The following is a 15,140-nucleotide window of genomic DNA, read 5'->3' as shown; positions in this document are numbered from 1 at the left end:
CATCCATAATCTCAGCTTATGCCCCACAGCAGGGATGTTATAGTAAGGAAAAAAGTGCATTCAGAAAGCATTTGCAGGACCTACTAGATAAAGCAGGGCAGCATAAATTGGTGTTGATAATGGGTGACTTGAATGCACATATTACGACAGCTAGAACAGGATATGATGACTGCCTGGGTCCACATGGGTAGGGCAACAGGAATAAAGAAGGAGAGGACATTCTAGACTTCTGTCTGGCAAATAGCCTGATAGTAGCCAACACATGGTTCAGAAAGAGAGACAGTCACAACATCACATACAAGAGTGGCCAACATGCAACTCGGGTAGACTTCCTCCTAGTAAACAAAGGACACTGGCATCGAATCAGTGATTGCAAAGTCTTCTCCAGTGAAACAGCCAGCCCACAGCATAAACCACTGGTTGCCACAATCAGCTGCAAGAAATAGTCAGAGAAGGCACTAAGGTCAACAGAGACCAAGCTGAAAACCTGGAAGTTGACTGGAGAGAAAGTACAACAGTTCAAGGAATTACAGGAATTACTCACAACTCTAGCACCTCAATTAGAGGAGGAAATAGGTGGAGATGAAGAATAATAGCAGTGTCTCAAACAGCATGTGTGAGGAATACAGAACAGCTATGTGGCTGAGCCAGGTATGGAAATAAGGTACATAATGAACATTGGTGGTGGAATGTTGAAGTCCAGGAAGTCATTAAAAGAAAGAAGGAGTGCAGGAAAAAGAGCGAGACAGAAATGACCGACCAGGCTAGGAAGGAATACCGGCCGGCTAACAAAGAAGGTAAAAATGGAGTTGCAACAGCAAAGAATAGGGCATTGGAGGCTCTGTACCAGCTACTGGAAAGTGACCCAGTAGGTGGCACAAAGAAACTACATCAGGTTGCAAGGCAAAGACAGAAAGATAAAGATAGTTAGACACTCTTCATAAGGGATGCCAGCAACAACTTGCTCACCAGTCCACAGGATATCAAAGGCAGATGGAAGGAGTGTTTCCAACAGCTTCTGAATGAAGAAAACCCCACAGACGCTATACTGCCCCAGAAACTGGACACAATGAGAGAAGAAGGAGTCTACCCTAGAAGAAGTAAGAATAGGAAAGTCAGAGGAAAGCAGCAGGCACAGATGAGGTTGCAGCAGATGTGATAAAGACGCTGGGTGAGACAGGGGAGAAATGGCTCCTGCGGGTACTCATAACAGTGTGGAGAGAAAGGTATATCCCAGATGACTGGAGAATAAGCATACTTGTGCCACTGTACAAGAACAAAGGGGACATCCACAACTGTGGGCAGTACAGAGGTATCAGACTCCTGTCACATTGCATGAAAGTTCTGGATAGGGTGACTGATAAATGGATATGCAGAATAAGAATGTAAGATGGGAGATGAGCAGTTCGGATTCAGATCAGGATGCAGCACAATTGACACGAAATTTGCCATGAGACAGATAGTCGAGAAGAAGCTAGATATGAGGAAAGAGTCCAACTGGATATTCCCAGACTTGGAGAAAGCATATGACAAGGTCCCAAGAAAGCTGATTTGGGCAGTACTGCAGTGGCTTGAAGTCCAAGAAACATTGGTAGAATTAGTGGAGACTATGTACAAGGACACAGTAACTCAAGTGCAAACAGTGTTTGGCCTCACAAAGGGGTTCCCAGTGGGAGAGGGTGTGCACCAGCATTCATCTCTGAGCCCACTGCTGTACATACTGGTGATGGACTACATTACCAAACAGGTCAGAGTGAACAGATGAACAAAGTTGCTGTATGCAGATGATGTGGCATTACAGGCAGTCTCTGAGTAAGAACTTCACAAAGGATAAGGGAATAGAATGCAAAATTGAAGGCACATGGGATGAAACTAAGCACAGATACGACAGTGGTAATGGCAGCAAATTGGGGAAATCAGAAGAAGCTGAGAACTGAGACAGAAAGGAAGACAGCGGAATAGATTAATAGCTTAAAGTATCTGGGAGGAGTAGTTGAGGAGAAGGGACATCTGAATGAAGAGGTCAAAGCTAGAATCAGAGGGGCTGCAGCCAACTGGCATAGAGTTTCATGTGTAGTCTGTGACAGAAGAATGCCAAGTAGAATGATCAGTGCTACTGTATGGTACAGAAACCTGAGCAGTAAAGGTACAGCAGATGAAGAAGCTAGAAGTAATGGAAATTAAGTACCTGAGAAGGGTGGTAGGATCCACACTGTGGGGCAGATGAAGAAATGAGGACATAAGAGCAGACGCCAAAGTAGCTGCAGTTGCAGAAAAGATAAAAGAGAACAGATTATGGTGGTTCAGACACATGTGCAGAAAAGCAGAAGACAATCTGGTGAAGAAGATTTGGGACAGACAGGAAGAAGGAAATAGGAAACAAGGACATCCAGCAAACAGGTGGATGGATTTTGTGAAACAAGATCTACGACAGCAAGGCATGAGTGCTGAAGAAGCCAGAAGTGTGGCATTGAACTGAGACAGATGGCAACAATTAACATGATACCCTGACCCCATGTATAATATGGGAAAAAGGATGGGCTGATGATGATGGAGTATGTTGTTCATATTTCAGATTTTAAGATACAATACTTGCAAAAAGATTAAAATAATGCTTTATACTTTATATGTTCTTTTTTAAAAATAAGAGATCCAAATGCAAGTACCAGTTTTGATAAGGATCTATAAATGTATTTTTCCTGGCCAAGGAACTCTCCAAGACATACCTCTCAATTGTACAGATTCTCACAGAATGTACAGATTTTTGCATCATATTTTTGGTCTGTTTCTCATACAATTGTGGGTTTTTTGGCAAATCACTGGCAAAGTTTTGAGGGTTAAAGTCAGAAAATAATGACAGACATTTGAGTTTCAGACTTCATGCCATTCAGAAAATCGATGCTAATACAAACTTGTTATTCTATCAACTTTCTACATTTGTAAGAGCAACAATTAAAAAGTGTCACTGTTTTTGGGCCTTTGCCCCCTCCCCCCATTATTTATGGCTTGTCCAGATTTATGGCTCTAAGAAGTTAAGAAATATGCTCTGAGACATTGCCAAAACTGAATGACTGGCATGCAAATATTACAATGCTCCAAGAGTTTCAAGCTAGAAATACTGACTAAAACCATCTCTCAGACTATTAATATTATTAAATAGTCCATGTTATTTTCCAATAATACTTTTTCATGAAGAAGTGTAAATTTAACACTGATTTCCGCCTAAAAGGTAAACTGGCTTTCAAAATGTGAAAACAAGCAAGCACAAAAAGATTTTAAGGCTTAAATTTTCCATTTGGTGTGCCATATTTAAAAATAGGTATTTGGTCATTTATTTTGAAGCAGTGCAGTCTTGAATTCTCTGGAAATGTAATAAAGTGATTCAGGTAAACTTACTTTTGTGTAATAAGTATTTATAGTCAAGATAGAAAGATTAAATATTATTCTTACTACAGTATAGCATAAATGACACCAATGCTGTTATTAACATTAGTGAATATCATAACTACATAGTAAAATCATTATATGTAACCCATAACCAAAAACACACACCCAGGGATTCATGAAAGGGCCTAGCACAAGCATTACAGCTTGGGCTAAAAAGGCCCTGCTCCTACGATGAGCTAATCTGAGATTCAGAGACATGTTTACTGTAATGAGGAAAGACCTCATTATTTGCTAATTTGCATGTCTCTAAATCACAATTACCAATGAGATGTGCAGATCACTGCTGATCTACACACTGTGGTAGGAAACAGCTGCTTTGGCATTCCCTCACAATCAGTCTCCCACAAGCATAAGTACCCATTCTCACACACACACACACACACACACACACACACACACACACACACACACACACACACACACACACACACACATAAAAGTCCATGTACCTGTACCCATGATTCATTTGCCCTGTCATGGTTCCCACACACCACTGATCACCAGAATAGGTTGTGTTGTTATGGCATATTTGTAGGAGCCTTGATTGCTAGAGTATTCCTCCACCCTCAGTCTCTGTACTGATGCTGTGGCCATGAATGTATTTCATTATATGTATCCCTGGTGGCTAGTGTTTCCCCCTACCACCAGATCCCCATAGTGATGGGTGCGATCATGACAATTTTGTTCAAAGTATCCCTGGAGTCTAGTAATTCCCCCCAGCCCACTCCATCCCTGTACTGATGATAGTGCTGTGAAGACACTTAATTTCAATATACCCCTGGTGTATAATGATTTCCTCCACCCTCTGATCTCTGTGCTAATTCCAGAGCCACAAAGGCACTTAAGCTGAATGTATCCCTAGTGTTTAGTGGCGCCCCACCCCCTGATCCCCATATTGATGCTGGCGCCATTAAGGCACTTCACCAATTAGTTATCCCTGGTGTCTAGTGGCTCCTGCCTCCCTCATCCCTGTACTGATGCTGTTGCTATGAAGGCACTTCAGTTACATGTATCCCTAGTGGCTAATGTCCCTCCATCCCTGCAATGATATCTGTGCCATTGAGGCACTCAGGTGAAATCTATCCATGATACTGTATCTTCACTCCCACAATCCCCATACTGCTGTCAGTGCCATTAAGGTTCTTCACCAATACATTTCCCTGGGGGCTAGTGGCTCCACCCAACTGGATCGCTGCACCATGGTTGTAGTAGGTATATGACCATGACCTTTTAGTTGTGTTCAGTACTATGATATGATGTGAACAGCATGGTGATTTGCACAGCCAAGCTTTTTCTTGAATCATTTGGGGTGTAGATGCCTTCCTGGAGATGGTTCTGGGGAGAGAGCACATGGTTAATCAAGGTATGTGTCTCCCCAGACTGCTTTATTAACATTCAGCACAGCCATGGGGCCCACACTCTGCAGAATTTCTTGTCTTCATGTTAGAGAACCACGCAGTATCATGTTTGGGCAGTTGCTGAATACCAAAACGGTGTCACAAAGTCACAATACTTTCATGACTCTCCCTCCCACAGAATAAGAAAATAAACAACTAAGTCATTTATAGTGAAAACTAGTATATTTTTAATTAGAGCCTACTGAAGCAGCACTGATGACAGGAACGATTCTTTTATTTTTTGCTGTAGGTTTTTTGATGCTATTTTTTAATAGAAATTTCCTCTTAGCCCAAAGAGTTCAACCAAATGACATTTCAAAACGCAATGTCACTATCAAAGACAATATAGATAGAATACAAGAAATGATTGCAATATCATTACTACTTGACTCAGGTTTAACATTGAAATGCATACTATTGGTTAATTAATTAAATTAAGAGGATTTAAAATATAGGAGGATATAATTTCATGGCTTTGCACGCAGGTAAATAAAACATGTAATTCAAATCATTACAGGTGGGTGCCAAATGTAATAAGGTTACTTTTTTATTCTTGAATAATAATAAACAGGCTTCATTTCTCATATGCTTCACTCTCATGGTGAATTCTATTTATTGCATTCCCATTCAGAAAAGTATTCCTTACAGCTACCAACCTAATCAGCAATCATAGCCCTCCATACTAGTGAGAGTATTTATTTCTTCACAACTGTCTTTGTAACTGAATAAATCACACCTGACTTATGAACTGAGCTGAACACACTGCCATTGCTACCATATGCTTTAATGGACAGCTTTTTTTCTGCAGAAACTTGCCGCTTGCCATAATCATTGGAATTCCACTGGTCACAGTCTGCTATATCATGGTGAATACGGCATACTTCACAGTCATGACGGCAGAAGAGCTCCTGCAGTCCCCAGCTGTAGCAGTGGTAAGAGTCTCTTATCTTTATTAAAGTGTTTGATGATATTGCTCGTGTTTATAACCCTCTTAACAAGGGGACATGCAAGTGTTCCACAAGATTCTGTGAAACACCATACTTCCACCTACAGAGCCTATAAAGCAATAAATATATTTTTCTAGGGTGGAAGCTATCTGGTGATAATGATCTTAAATGCAACTTCCCAGAACAGAATTAATACAAAAAATACTGTTTGCTTTGCTATGATCTACATCTGCTCCAGCTTAATTGGAACCTGATCATATGCATTCAGAGAAATGGAAATTGTGAAATATATGGTTTTAAACTATTAACATCCAGGTAATGAAATTCTAGTTATCATGATAAGTAAAAGCACAGGGAAAATACAAAATACTTGGGTTAAGAGCAACAAGGCTATTTAGACTGACAAAAGACATTTTAAGTGATGTGTTTAATGCTGCCCCTTCTCCAACTGCAACACATCTCCACAGATAACAAATAGGAGTCCAAGTAAATTTGTAATATACATGGGTAACTCACAAAGCACCAGCAATAAAAGTTGAGGATCAAATGAGAATTGAAAATGTCCAATTAGACTGTAGAACCTGTGCAGGCCTGAAGAGTTTTTTACTGTTCTTTTCTGGGATGAAATGTTAAGATCCCTCACAGTTATTCTTTTCACTAGATGGTCAGTGAACACTGGAATCTTTACTGCTGACTGCAGGACAGAAATAAAATACACTCTGAAATTGATATGGAGACATCCTTCTTTGACCATTAGTATCATCCAGTTATTAGCCTCAGAAAAGGAACACAGAAGCAGTAAATCACCTGCTCCATCTCCTGACACAAATCACAGAATTTCCTGTACAGGCTTCAGGCACTCTGCAGTCCGAAAGTCTGGCCTTCACAAGGATTGCCAACCATCTTCAAATCCTCATGCTGTGGGGGTCACTGTATCTTTGTACAAAGTCAAGCACTAGAAGATGAATAGATGTTTGGCTTGAAGTCACACCTGTTGGGTTCATTTAATGATGGCACTTTGCTGTGACAAAAATAATGGCAAGTTTCAGTCCCATATGGAGATCTAGAAGATTTTGTGGCACTAGAGCCCTTCAGGTAAACTTGGAAATTCAGAAGCTAGTTGTGGTTGGCCAATTATCAGCAAAATGTTTTCACAATCCTACAGTTTATAATTTGAATATATGTTTTAGTTAATGATCTGGTGACAGTAATGCTAAATGCCCAGGCAGACTTTCTGGCAAAATAAATGTCAAATAAATAAATAAAGATAATACTCATTGCAGACTAGCCAGACAGTAGCCCGTGCTTAGTATAGATCTATTGAGCATGTAGTAATGTATTATCCATAACATGGTCACTTATGTGGATTTTTATTAAAACAGGAAAATGAAGAAATTACATCACTGTTATTTAGTACAAATAGATGTAGATACTAACTAGAAAATATTACACAATTGCTTCCTTAATGATGATTAGTAAATGAAAAGGCAAAAGTCAGATACCTCAAAGGATTGTCAACTGTGTTGTCTAAAAATAAGAAACCAAAAGGAAAATGGGTTAATATTTCTGACAAAAATGACAAAAATACTGCTTGACCTAAAATATAGAAATTGAACAATGCATATACAGTTTAGACATCTTCAAGTCAAGTTATAGGAAAGGACCATTAACTTTCCCTATACTATTACTAACATTTTAAGTCCATACAAAAACATTTAAAGAAGAATGGATTTCATTATATAATGATTTTATAGCAAGTTACAGGGAACATTTGCAGTGTAAAAAAATTGACGTATGATATTCTTTTCTCTAAACAATGTTTTATACATTAGGAGAAATTACAGTTGGCCAGATCTTTCTAAATTAATATTATCCCACACCCTCAAAACATTTTCCTTCAGAAATGAAACATTTTGAGAAAGTTTAATACCAAGATATGTAATTGAATTAGAAACCTTCAGTGGATGAAATTTGTAGTAAGAATGGCAGATACTTTTAATACAAAAGGAAAATAATGGTAGTTTTATCAATGTTTAACACATAATTGGAAATGCTTCCCATATTTTATAATTGTCTCAAAAATAATGTCAATGTCAGTGGATGGTTGGGAAATACACAGCATATTGGCATCTCCAAGAGTTGTAATCCAAACATGGTATTTACAAGGCAAATAGCTTTGTTTTAAAGAAGGTGGGCAAATAACAGTCAAAAATACAAGCTGAGAATAGGGAAAATAGGGACCTCCAGATTGTCCCCACTTCAAAAATGACAAGACTAAATAAAGTCTGATGATGAAAAAGCATAGCTGTATTCTCATAGAGTCTCTGCTGCCCTTACAGAGATGAAGGGATGTGAAAACTTGCATTACCCTGAATAAGGAATTAATGACTATATCAAAAGCTCTCAAGATATCATAGGATTTCCAAGGTGATTGCACATAGCTGATTAAAATACACAAAATGCTAAAGGTGTACATCAGCTCAAGTAATGAAAAGCTGGAAAAATGAAAAAAACTTTAAACCAATATACAGATGCACTGATAAAACTGCAACAATCAAAGGTCAAAATGAAAAGACTGGCTGAGTATGAGATTGTTCAAGAAGAGATGTTTTAAAAAATGTTAGAATTAGAGGACAGAGCACATAGGGAAAACCTGAGATTTTCTGCTGCACCACAGAAACTGGAAGGAGCAGACTGTATTAATTGTATGTAAGCACAAATAGGCAGTTGGACCAGTATTCCACAGTAGGAGATGTTAACTGAAAGGGCACTTCATGTGTATGCTCCAAACCTGGACATGAGAAGGCAGCCAAAACCTGTATTAGTAAAGATACAAACCTACCAGCAGAAAGAGTTGATCCTGAGAAAACCGAGGCAGAAGGGCAAAGTACTAAAAGTTGGAGAAAGTAGAGTGTGGAAAAATGATTACTCACTGAATGCCAGAAGGAAGAAGAGCAAATTTATTCCAGCAATCAGGGAATGTCGAGAGGCAGGTATGTGAGTTAAGCTGTTGTATCCAGCCATCTTCAGAATATTTTTTTCTAGAGGATCAAAGTCATTTTTTGATGCAGAACAGGCTAAGGAGGAAATACAAGAGTTTGTCAAACAAAAAGTGAGTTATCATACACAATGGGACTCTGCTTCTTATTCTTCCAATAATAAAGCTCATACAGAAAGGCTTTGTCAATGAAAAGTTTTCCAATGTTCTACAGGAAAATGCTCAAGAGATATAGAAAAGTACAGGAGTTGACTATAATAATTGGGAGCACCTTGGAATTTAACTGGAATCTTAAGTTGGGGATGAATTAGAAGAAAACCAGCAACACAGAAATTAATAAATAAATGTGAGCCTACAAAGCATCAATTGCATTGTTGAAATATGGCTGTTAAAGAAAAAGTAGAAATAGTGGAGTTTTGTTGACTTTGTTAAACTTGTGAGGAACTAAAATGTCTTTGCCTCAGTTCATGTCATTAGTGTTTGGTAGGACACTGATGGCAGTGGAAGAAGAAGGAAAAAGTTAACTGTTAGTAAAACAATTTCAGTTCTTAATGGTATTTCTACAAAACATTTTACAGTATAAATTGCATGTTTTATAGTAGAGAATTTTTAGTTGTTCTTGTATGTGATAATGATATTAATGTAAATAGATGCCTTTTTTATTTCTTTTTTTTTTGTATTAAAAATGCAGGCATTACAATGCAAAAAGAGAGAAAAGCCAAGACAGAAGCATGTTTAAGTTAATATGCTGTAATCTTCAGTTGTTGAGGTGAAGGATGGGTGCAAAAGTACACAGATCATAATACATGTATAGCTGATGTGTTTTCTCTTACTTTTGCACAGATATATGTCTGGTTTAAGATCCTTAGCTTAATCTAATAATAAGTTTTACATGGAAACAAGTAAATAAGAGAACACATAGAATATGATGAAACGTTTTCCTTTAGCAATAAATGTTTCAGTTTTTCATCAGAAGCCTGCAGCTGAGGACATTTTTTTCTCTTACATTTCTGTGGACACAAGCTGATAATAAGGCAATAAAAAGCCAGAACACTGGTTTCTTCAAGGCTAAAAGTTAATGTTTTCTAAAAGTATGCAAGTTATTTTTCCCATCTGAGAGGGGAATGAAGATAAAAAACAAACACCAATTAGTGTAAGTAGAAGCACAGGCAATAACATGTGTCTTCACATGGATAACCTAAATTGTAAGTTAATTAAGGCCTGTGTCACTAGTCGTTTATTTGGGACAATTGTTCCTTTTAGAAGCATTAAACTTTATTATTTGAAGATTTACTTAGTTTTCTGTATTTGTATTAAGTTAACAGGTTATGGTGGTATTCTGGGGGTGTATTCATTTTTTTTGTTTGAGGTTTTTTATTAAAACAAAATTCTTGTAAAGTGTGACATAGGTTCCAATGTGGATGATAAAAAAGTATAAAGGATTAACCTTCCAAACATTACTGGGTTCATACATCATGAAAGCTGGAAACAGAGATTTAAAAAAGCTGTCATATAACAGTAGGAGGGAATAATGACTTCTTATCATAATGGTGACACTTTCCATATTATCTTAGAATGTGAATGGTCTCACAGGTATAGACAAAAAAATAATATTTAATTATGTTAAAAATACAGATTGCAAATAGCAGTGCTGCAGGAGACACATTAGCTGTCATATATAATAGGAGGGAATAATGACTTCTTATCATAATGGCAACACTTTCCATTTTATCTTCGAATGTGAATGATCTCACTGGTATAGACAAAAAAATAAAGGCAGAGTGCAAATCCTAATGCTACAGGAGGCACATTTGGAAAGAACTGTGCATATGAATTTAATAGGATCGGGAATACCAAATATTTTCATACATGTTTTCAGAAAGCTATAGTCTTTTGTTATATTTTCTCATCGAGGCCCCCATATGCATCCTCATTGTTGAAAAGACACATTATGCTAAATTTAACAAGTGGACACATGCCTATCCCCAGGCAGCATCCAATAATACAGCTCAAAAAAGCTACCAAGAGGGTCACTCCACTGGGATCAGGATAGGTTGCCCCACAGTACCAGAAAGCTACCATTGTAGGATGGATGGGCCAACTGGGATTCATGAACAGGAATGAATGGGCTTCCATGGCTCTTATCTAGTCAGTCTCTGTGAGACAAATGGTTAGTTGGGTAGTATGGCTTTGTGGAGCTGAGGACACATTCCTGACTGCATTCTAGGTGACTGGGGTTCAAGTAGCAGCCCTCACACTGGACAAGCCAGAGAGGGATGGGGATGAGTGAAGGGGCAAGTTCCACTCTCTCCTGCTAGTAAGAAGGGAAGAATCATGCACACCTGTTTCTACAGTGGGCAGTTTTAACCTCATGGTGAAGAGTTTGAAGCTCATCGCTCATACTTTCGGGGGCAGGAATAGGATGCCTAGAATGAAAGCCCTTTGCAGAAGTGAGAAGATGGCCTCAACTGGAATCCCATTGTATGACCATCCTCTCTGCCTCACTGTCTGAATGATGGCCTCTCCCAGATGAACCTCACCTCAGTGACAAGGAATAACTGGCTATGGAGAGGGCTGATGATCAACAGACAGTACAGACACTGAAATGCAAAAAAAACAAGTTGAATGAAGGTAGAGGAGTCACTGGGCAGATTCTGGGAGAAGGAATAATATAAATATAAATATATATATATATATATATATATATATATATATATATATATATATATATATATATATTTGAATGACAATCCTACCTAGACATACATCTTACACTGTATTCAAATCTCCTATAACTGTTTTACAGTACTTCAGAAAATGGGTTAATATTTCACGGTTAATGACAAAAGATAAACAGCACAGAGTGTAAGCTATTGAAGAGGCTAAAAAGAATCTTTTAAAAAATTTAAACAAAGAAATGCCTACCTTCTGGGTTAGAACCTGATAACCCATATATAATTTTTACAGCCCTCTGTGCTAAAATTGCTATATCAGAGAAATTTGTATCACTGTCACTGACCATAGTAGGCGGTAGCCATCTCTCTCTTTCTCTCTCTTTTTTGTAATCTAAGTTACTGGGATTTTTATTTGTGTGCCACTAAATATTCATTTATATGAGCTCAACTTACAGAACAAGAGAACAAACAAGTTGCTTTAAGGTAGTCAGCTTGTTATTAGGGTTATTTAACATAATTACATTACAATGCACTTAAAACTCGTGAACTAAGATCTGATATATGTTTTCTTGGGTCTATATCAGAACATCGAAGTATTAAAACTTCTAATGTTCTGATATCAAACACTATTCAGCGAACGCTAAGAATACCAAAGCTGCAGAACAGCAAATTCTTTCCTCGGGAAAGAATTCGGTTGGCCATTTCTGTGGCTATTTTTAGCGATGTGGTGGAAAGTTACTGGTTGGGTTCAGGTAAGTGTACAATTGTTTGTACATTAGTACGAAGTCATAGACATTCAGTAGCCATGTAGCTGAAGCTCCATAACAATAGGTAAAGATGGGACAAATATTAGCCAGTAAACTGAGATTTTCTTCCTAGGGCTCAGCTGTCAACAACACAGTACAGTACAACTCCTGTGAATTGCTGCCACCACACCAATCTGCCAATTAATCTTCCAATCCCCTCTATTTTCAGTTGTGAAAAAGACCCTAAACACTTAAAAACTTTTCAATTTAGGCAACTTATGATCCTCTCCCTTAGAAAAGCTATCCAACCTTATCCAAGACCTCTAATTTACAGATGCTCATTTTTATCATAGCTGCTTCACACTCAGCAGAAAAACACACACACTGGATGCCAGAGATTACAGTTTACTGCAAACAGCAAAGCTACAACTCTCATGTTCCCTAAGTAAAATACTCTCCAACCTTCACCTGCACCTTGGTATCTCATTCATAAAAATCAAATATCATGAGCAAAACTGTAGACATGACATATCCTTGGTACAGTCTTAAATCCAGCTTCAATATATTTAACTTAATGCTAATAACATGGAGCTCTTTCCCCACAAATACAGTGAATGAATGGCATGCATGCACCAACAGTCCTGGGTCCCCATAATTTTGTACTTCTCAATGGGCATTCCAAGGTATACCATAATATGCCTTCTGTAGATATACAAAATGCCAGTACCTATACAAGGACAACAAGCTGATCCTCTCTTCTGCAGGCAGGCAGGACAAAATACAAATTGCTTTTCATTAATCAGCTAGTTTCCATACTGCTCCTCTTTATTGATTCTCCTTCCAGCACCCTGGGACAGACTTTCCCAAAGAGGCTGAGGAGAACGATCTCTCTAGAGCTGGAACACATACACCTGCCCCCTTCTTGAAAATAGGGACTACTACCCCACTTTTTCATTCAAGGGGTACCATCTTTGCCAGACTCATGTATACTGACTATGCACTGGCATTACAGTACTCTGTACTGACAAAGTATGCTAAACACAACATCTCAACAGTATTCAGAACTGTTAGCATTTTTACCAGATCTCATCCACTCTGCATCAGTGCCAGTATTTTGCAGCGAACCCCATCTACAGAAGTGGAATCACTCCCTCAAATTCCTTCTGATATTGCATCCATGCTTAACAATGGTATGTCTGCTGAGTTCAGGAGTTCAAGGTTTTCCTTTCAGTTCCTGGCAATGTCTCTGTTTGAAGTTAGTATTTCTCCACCCTCTCTGAGAACAGGCTGAGCAATATCCGATCACCTCCTGGGTCATGTATGGATTTCCACTGCACAGAAGGACTCAAGCATTTCAAATTGCTGGTGTCCACCAGTAGGTCTTAGGATTACCAGCATGGCAAGGAATTATCATATTTTAGTCTTTTCAACATCTGAGGTGGTTTGGGATAGAGTCCATTTAGGCATCATATCCCCAGCCTCCCATCATACATCTACTACCAAAATTCAGTTCAGCAGAGCTTTTTACAACTTTCCTGAAATTAAACAATTAAATTATAAACAAATATATATCACTGTTCTTTACATCCCTCCTGACAACAATACAGCTATACTTGAAGATATCCTACATTGGATATCCATAACAATTCCCAAAGAAATAATACTACTATATGATGTGATGTGAATGTCAGTTGGTTGGGCATAAACTCTAACCCCAGTACATCTAGAGTGAACTTATTTGATTTCACACAGATAAGTAAAAGCCTCACACATTATATAGCAAGACATCATAACTCCTTATTAAAATGTATCCTAGTATGGGACCTTAGCAAATACACCACCTCAGGAACACTGTCTGACTGTCTCAGTGATCATCTCCCAAGCTATACAACCAGATATCCCACAACTATCCGCTTAAACAGCATGTTTATAAAACAACACACAACCTTTCCAAGTTTTACCTAGAAATGTTCATTACTAATCTGTCATCTAGAACTTCCTAAAAATCCTCCCCTTAGATGAATGTGAAAATAAATTCAGTACAACTTTCCTGAACATTCTAAATTGTCTTGCACCTCCTAGAAGGAAAAGATAAAAAACAAGTAATATAATCTGGCTATCCAAAAAAGAATAGAATACTAATGCAGGAGAGAGAAAAAGCAGGGAAAGAATGGCAAAAATATAAAATGCCACATTATCTTGAAAAGTTTAGCATTCTTTGCAGTCACACTAAAAAACAAATAAATGAAGTCAAAAAACTATGCTATAATAACTTTCAGAATAATAGTAAACACAACCCTAAAAATTCTGGACAGCCATTAAAAAATCTTGCATCCAGGCCAAAAATTCAGCCCTAACCCCTCTCCCCATAACTGATCACTTGAAACCACAATACAGTTTAACTCATATTTCATAGATAGTATACTATATCTAATCAAGGATTCCCTGACATCTAATCCTAGCCCTGCTAAGCAGTCACATATCACCACGTCCACTTTAACCTTCAAACCTGTACCCATATCCTATATAAAACTACTCTTAAACAAACTCAAACCATGTTCTACTTCAGTTGATGCCCTTCCAAGTGAATACCTTAAAATAAAAGCTAATAGCTTTGTGTACCCTGTCTCGATCCTTATAAATATGTTAATCCAGGAACCCCACATTCCCTCTCTGGAAAATGTCATACATTATCCCACTGCAGGAGAAATTCAACAGACATTACTAGCTTTCCTCAACTTTTCTCATTAGGTCTCTCTCAACCTTCCCTTCAAACATTCAAAAGCTACCTATGCAATGGGAATCATTCTGGAAAATGGAACTCCACCCTATCTCCATACCTTCCAGTCACCACTGATGTACCACAAGGCTCTATCTTTGGTCACCTCCTCTTTAACATTCTCACCAATACCCTCCACACATCCATGCAA

The 15,140-nt window shown here is 38.1% G+C and overlaps 1 protein-coding gene across 1 annotated transcript in view; it reads left to right on the top strand.

Moving 5' to 3' along the window:
- The window catches only part of SLC7A9 (solute carrier family 7 member 9), a 369,032-nt gene that overhangs the window by 186,108 nt on the left and 167,784 nt on the right, over positions 1 to 15,140 (top strand). Inside the window, exon 7 of the mRNA XM_044081885.1 lies at positions 5,653 to 5,776. Coding sequence (XP_043937820.1) covers positions 5,653 to 5,776 — 124 coding nt within the window. The remainder of the gene's footprint in view (positions 1 to 5,652; positions 5,777 to 15,140) is intronic.

This window comes from Protopterus annectens, chromosome 8.part1 (genome assembly GCF_019279795.1).
Source record: "Protopterus annectens isolate FY-2018-M chromosome 8.part1, PAN1.0, whole genome shotgun sequence".
Classification (NCBI taxonomy): Eukaryota; Metazoa; Chordata; order Ceratodontiformes; family Protopteridae; genus Protopterus; species Protopterus annectens.
This window is presented reverse-complemented; position numbering and strand designations above follow the sequence as displayed.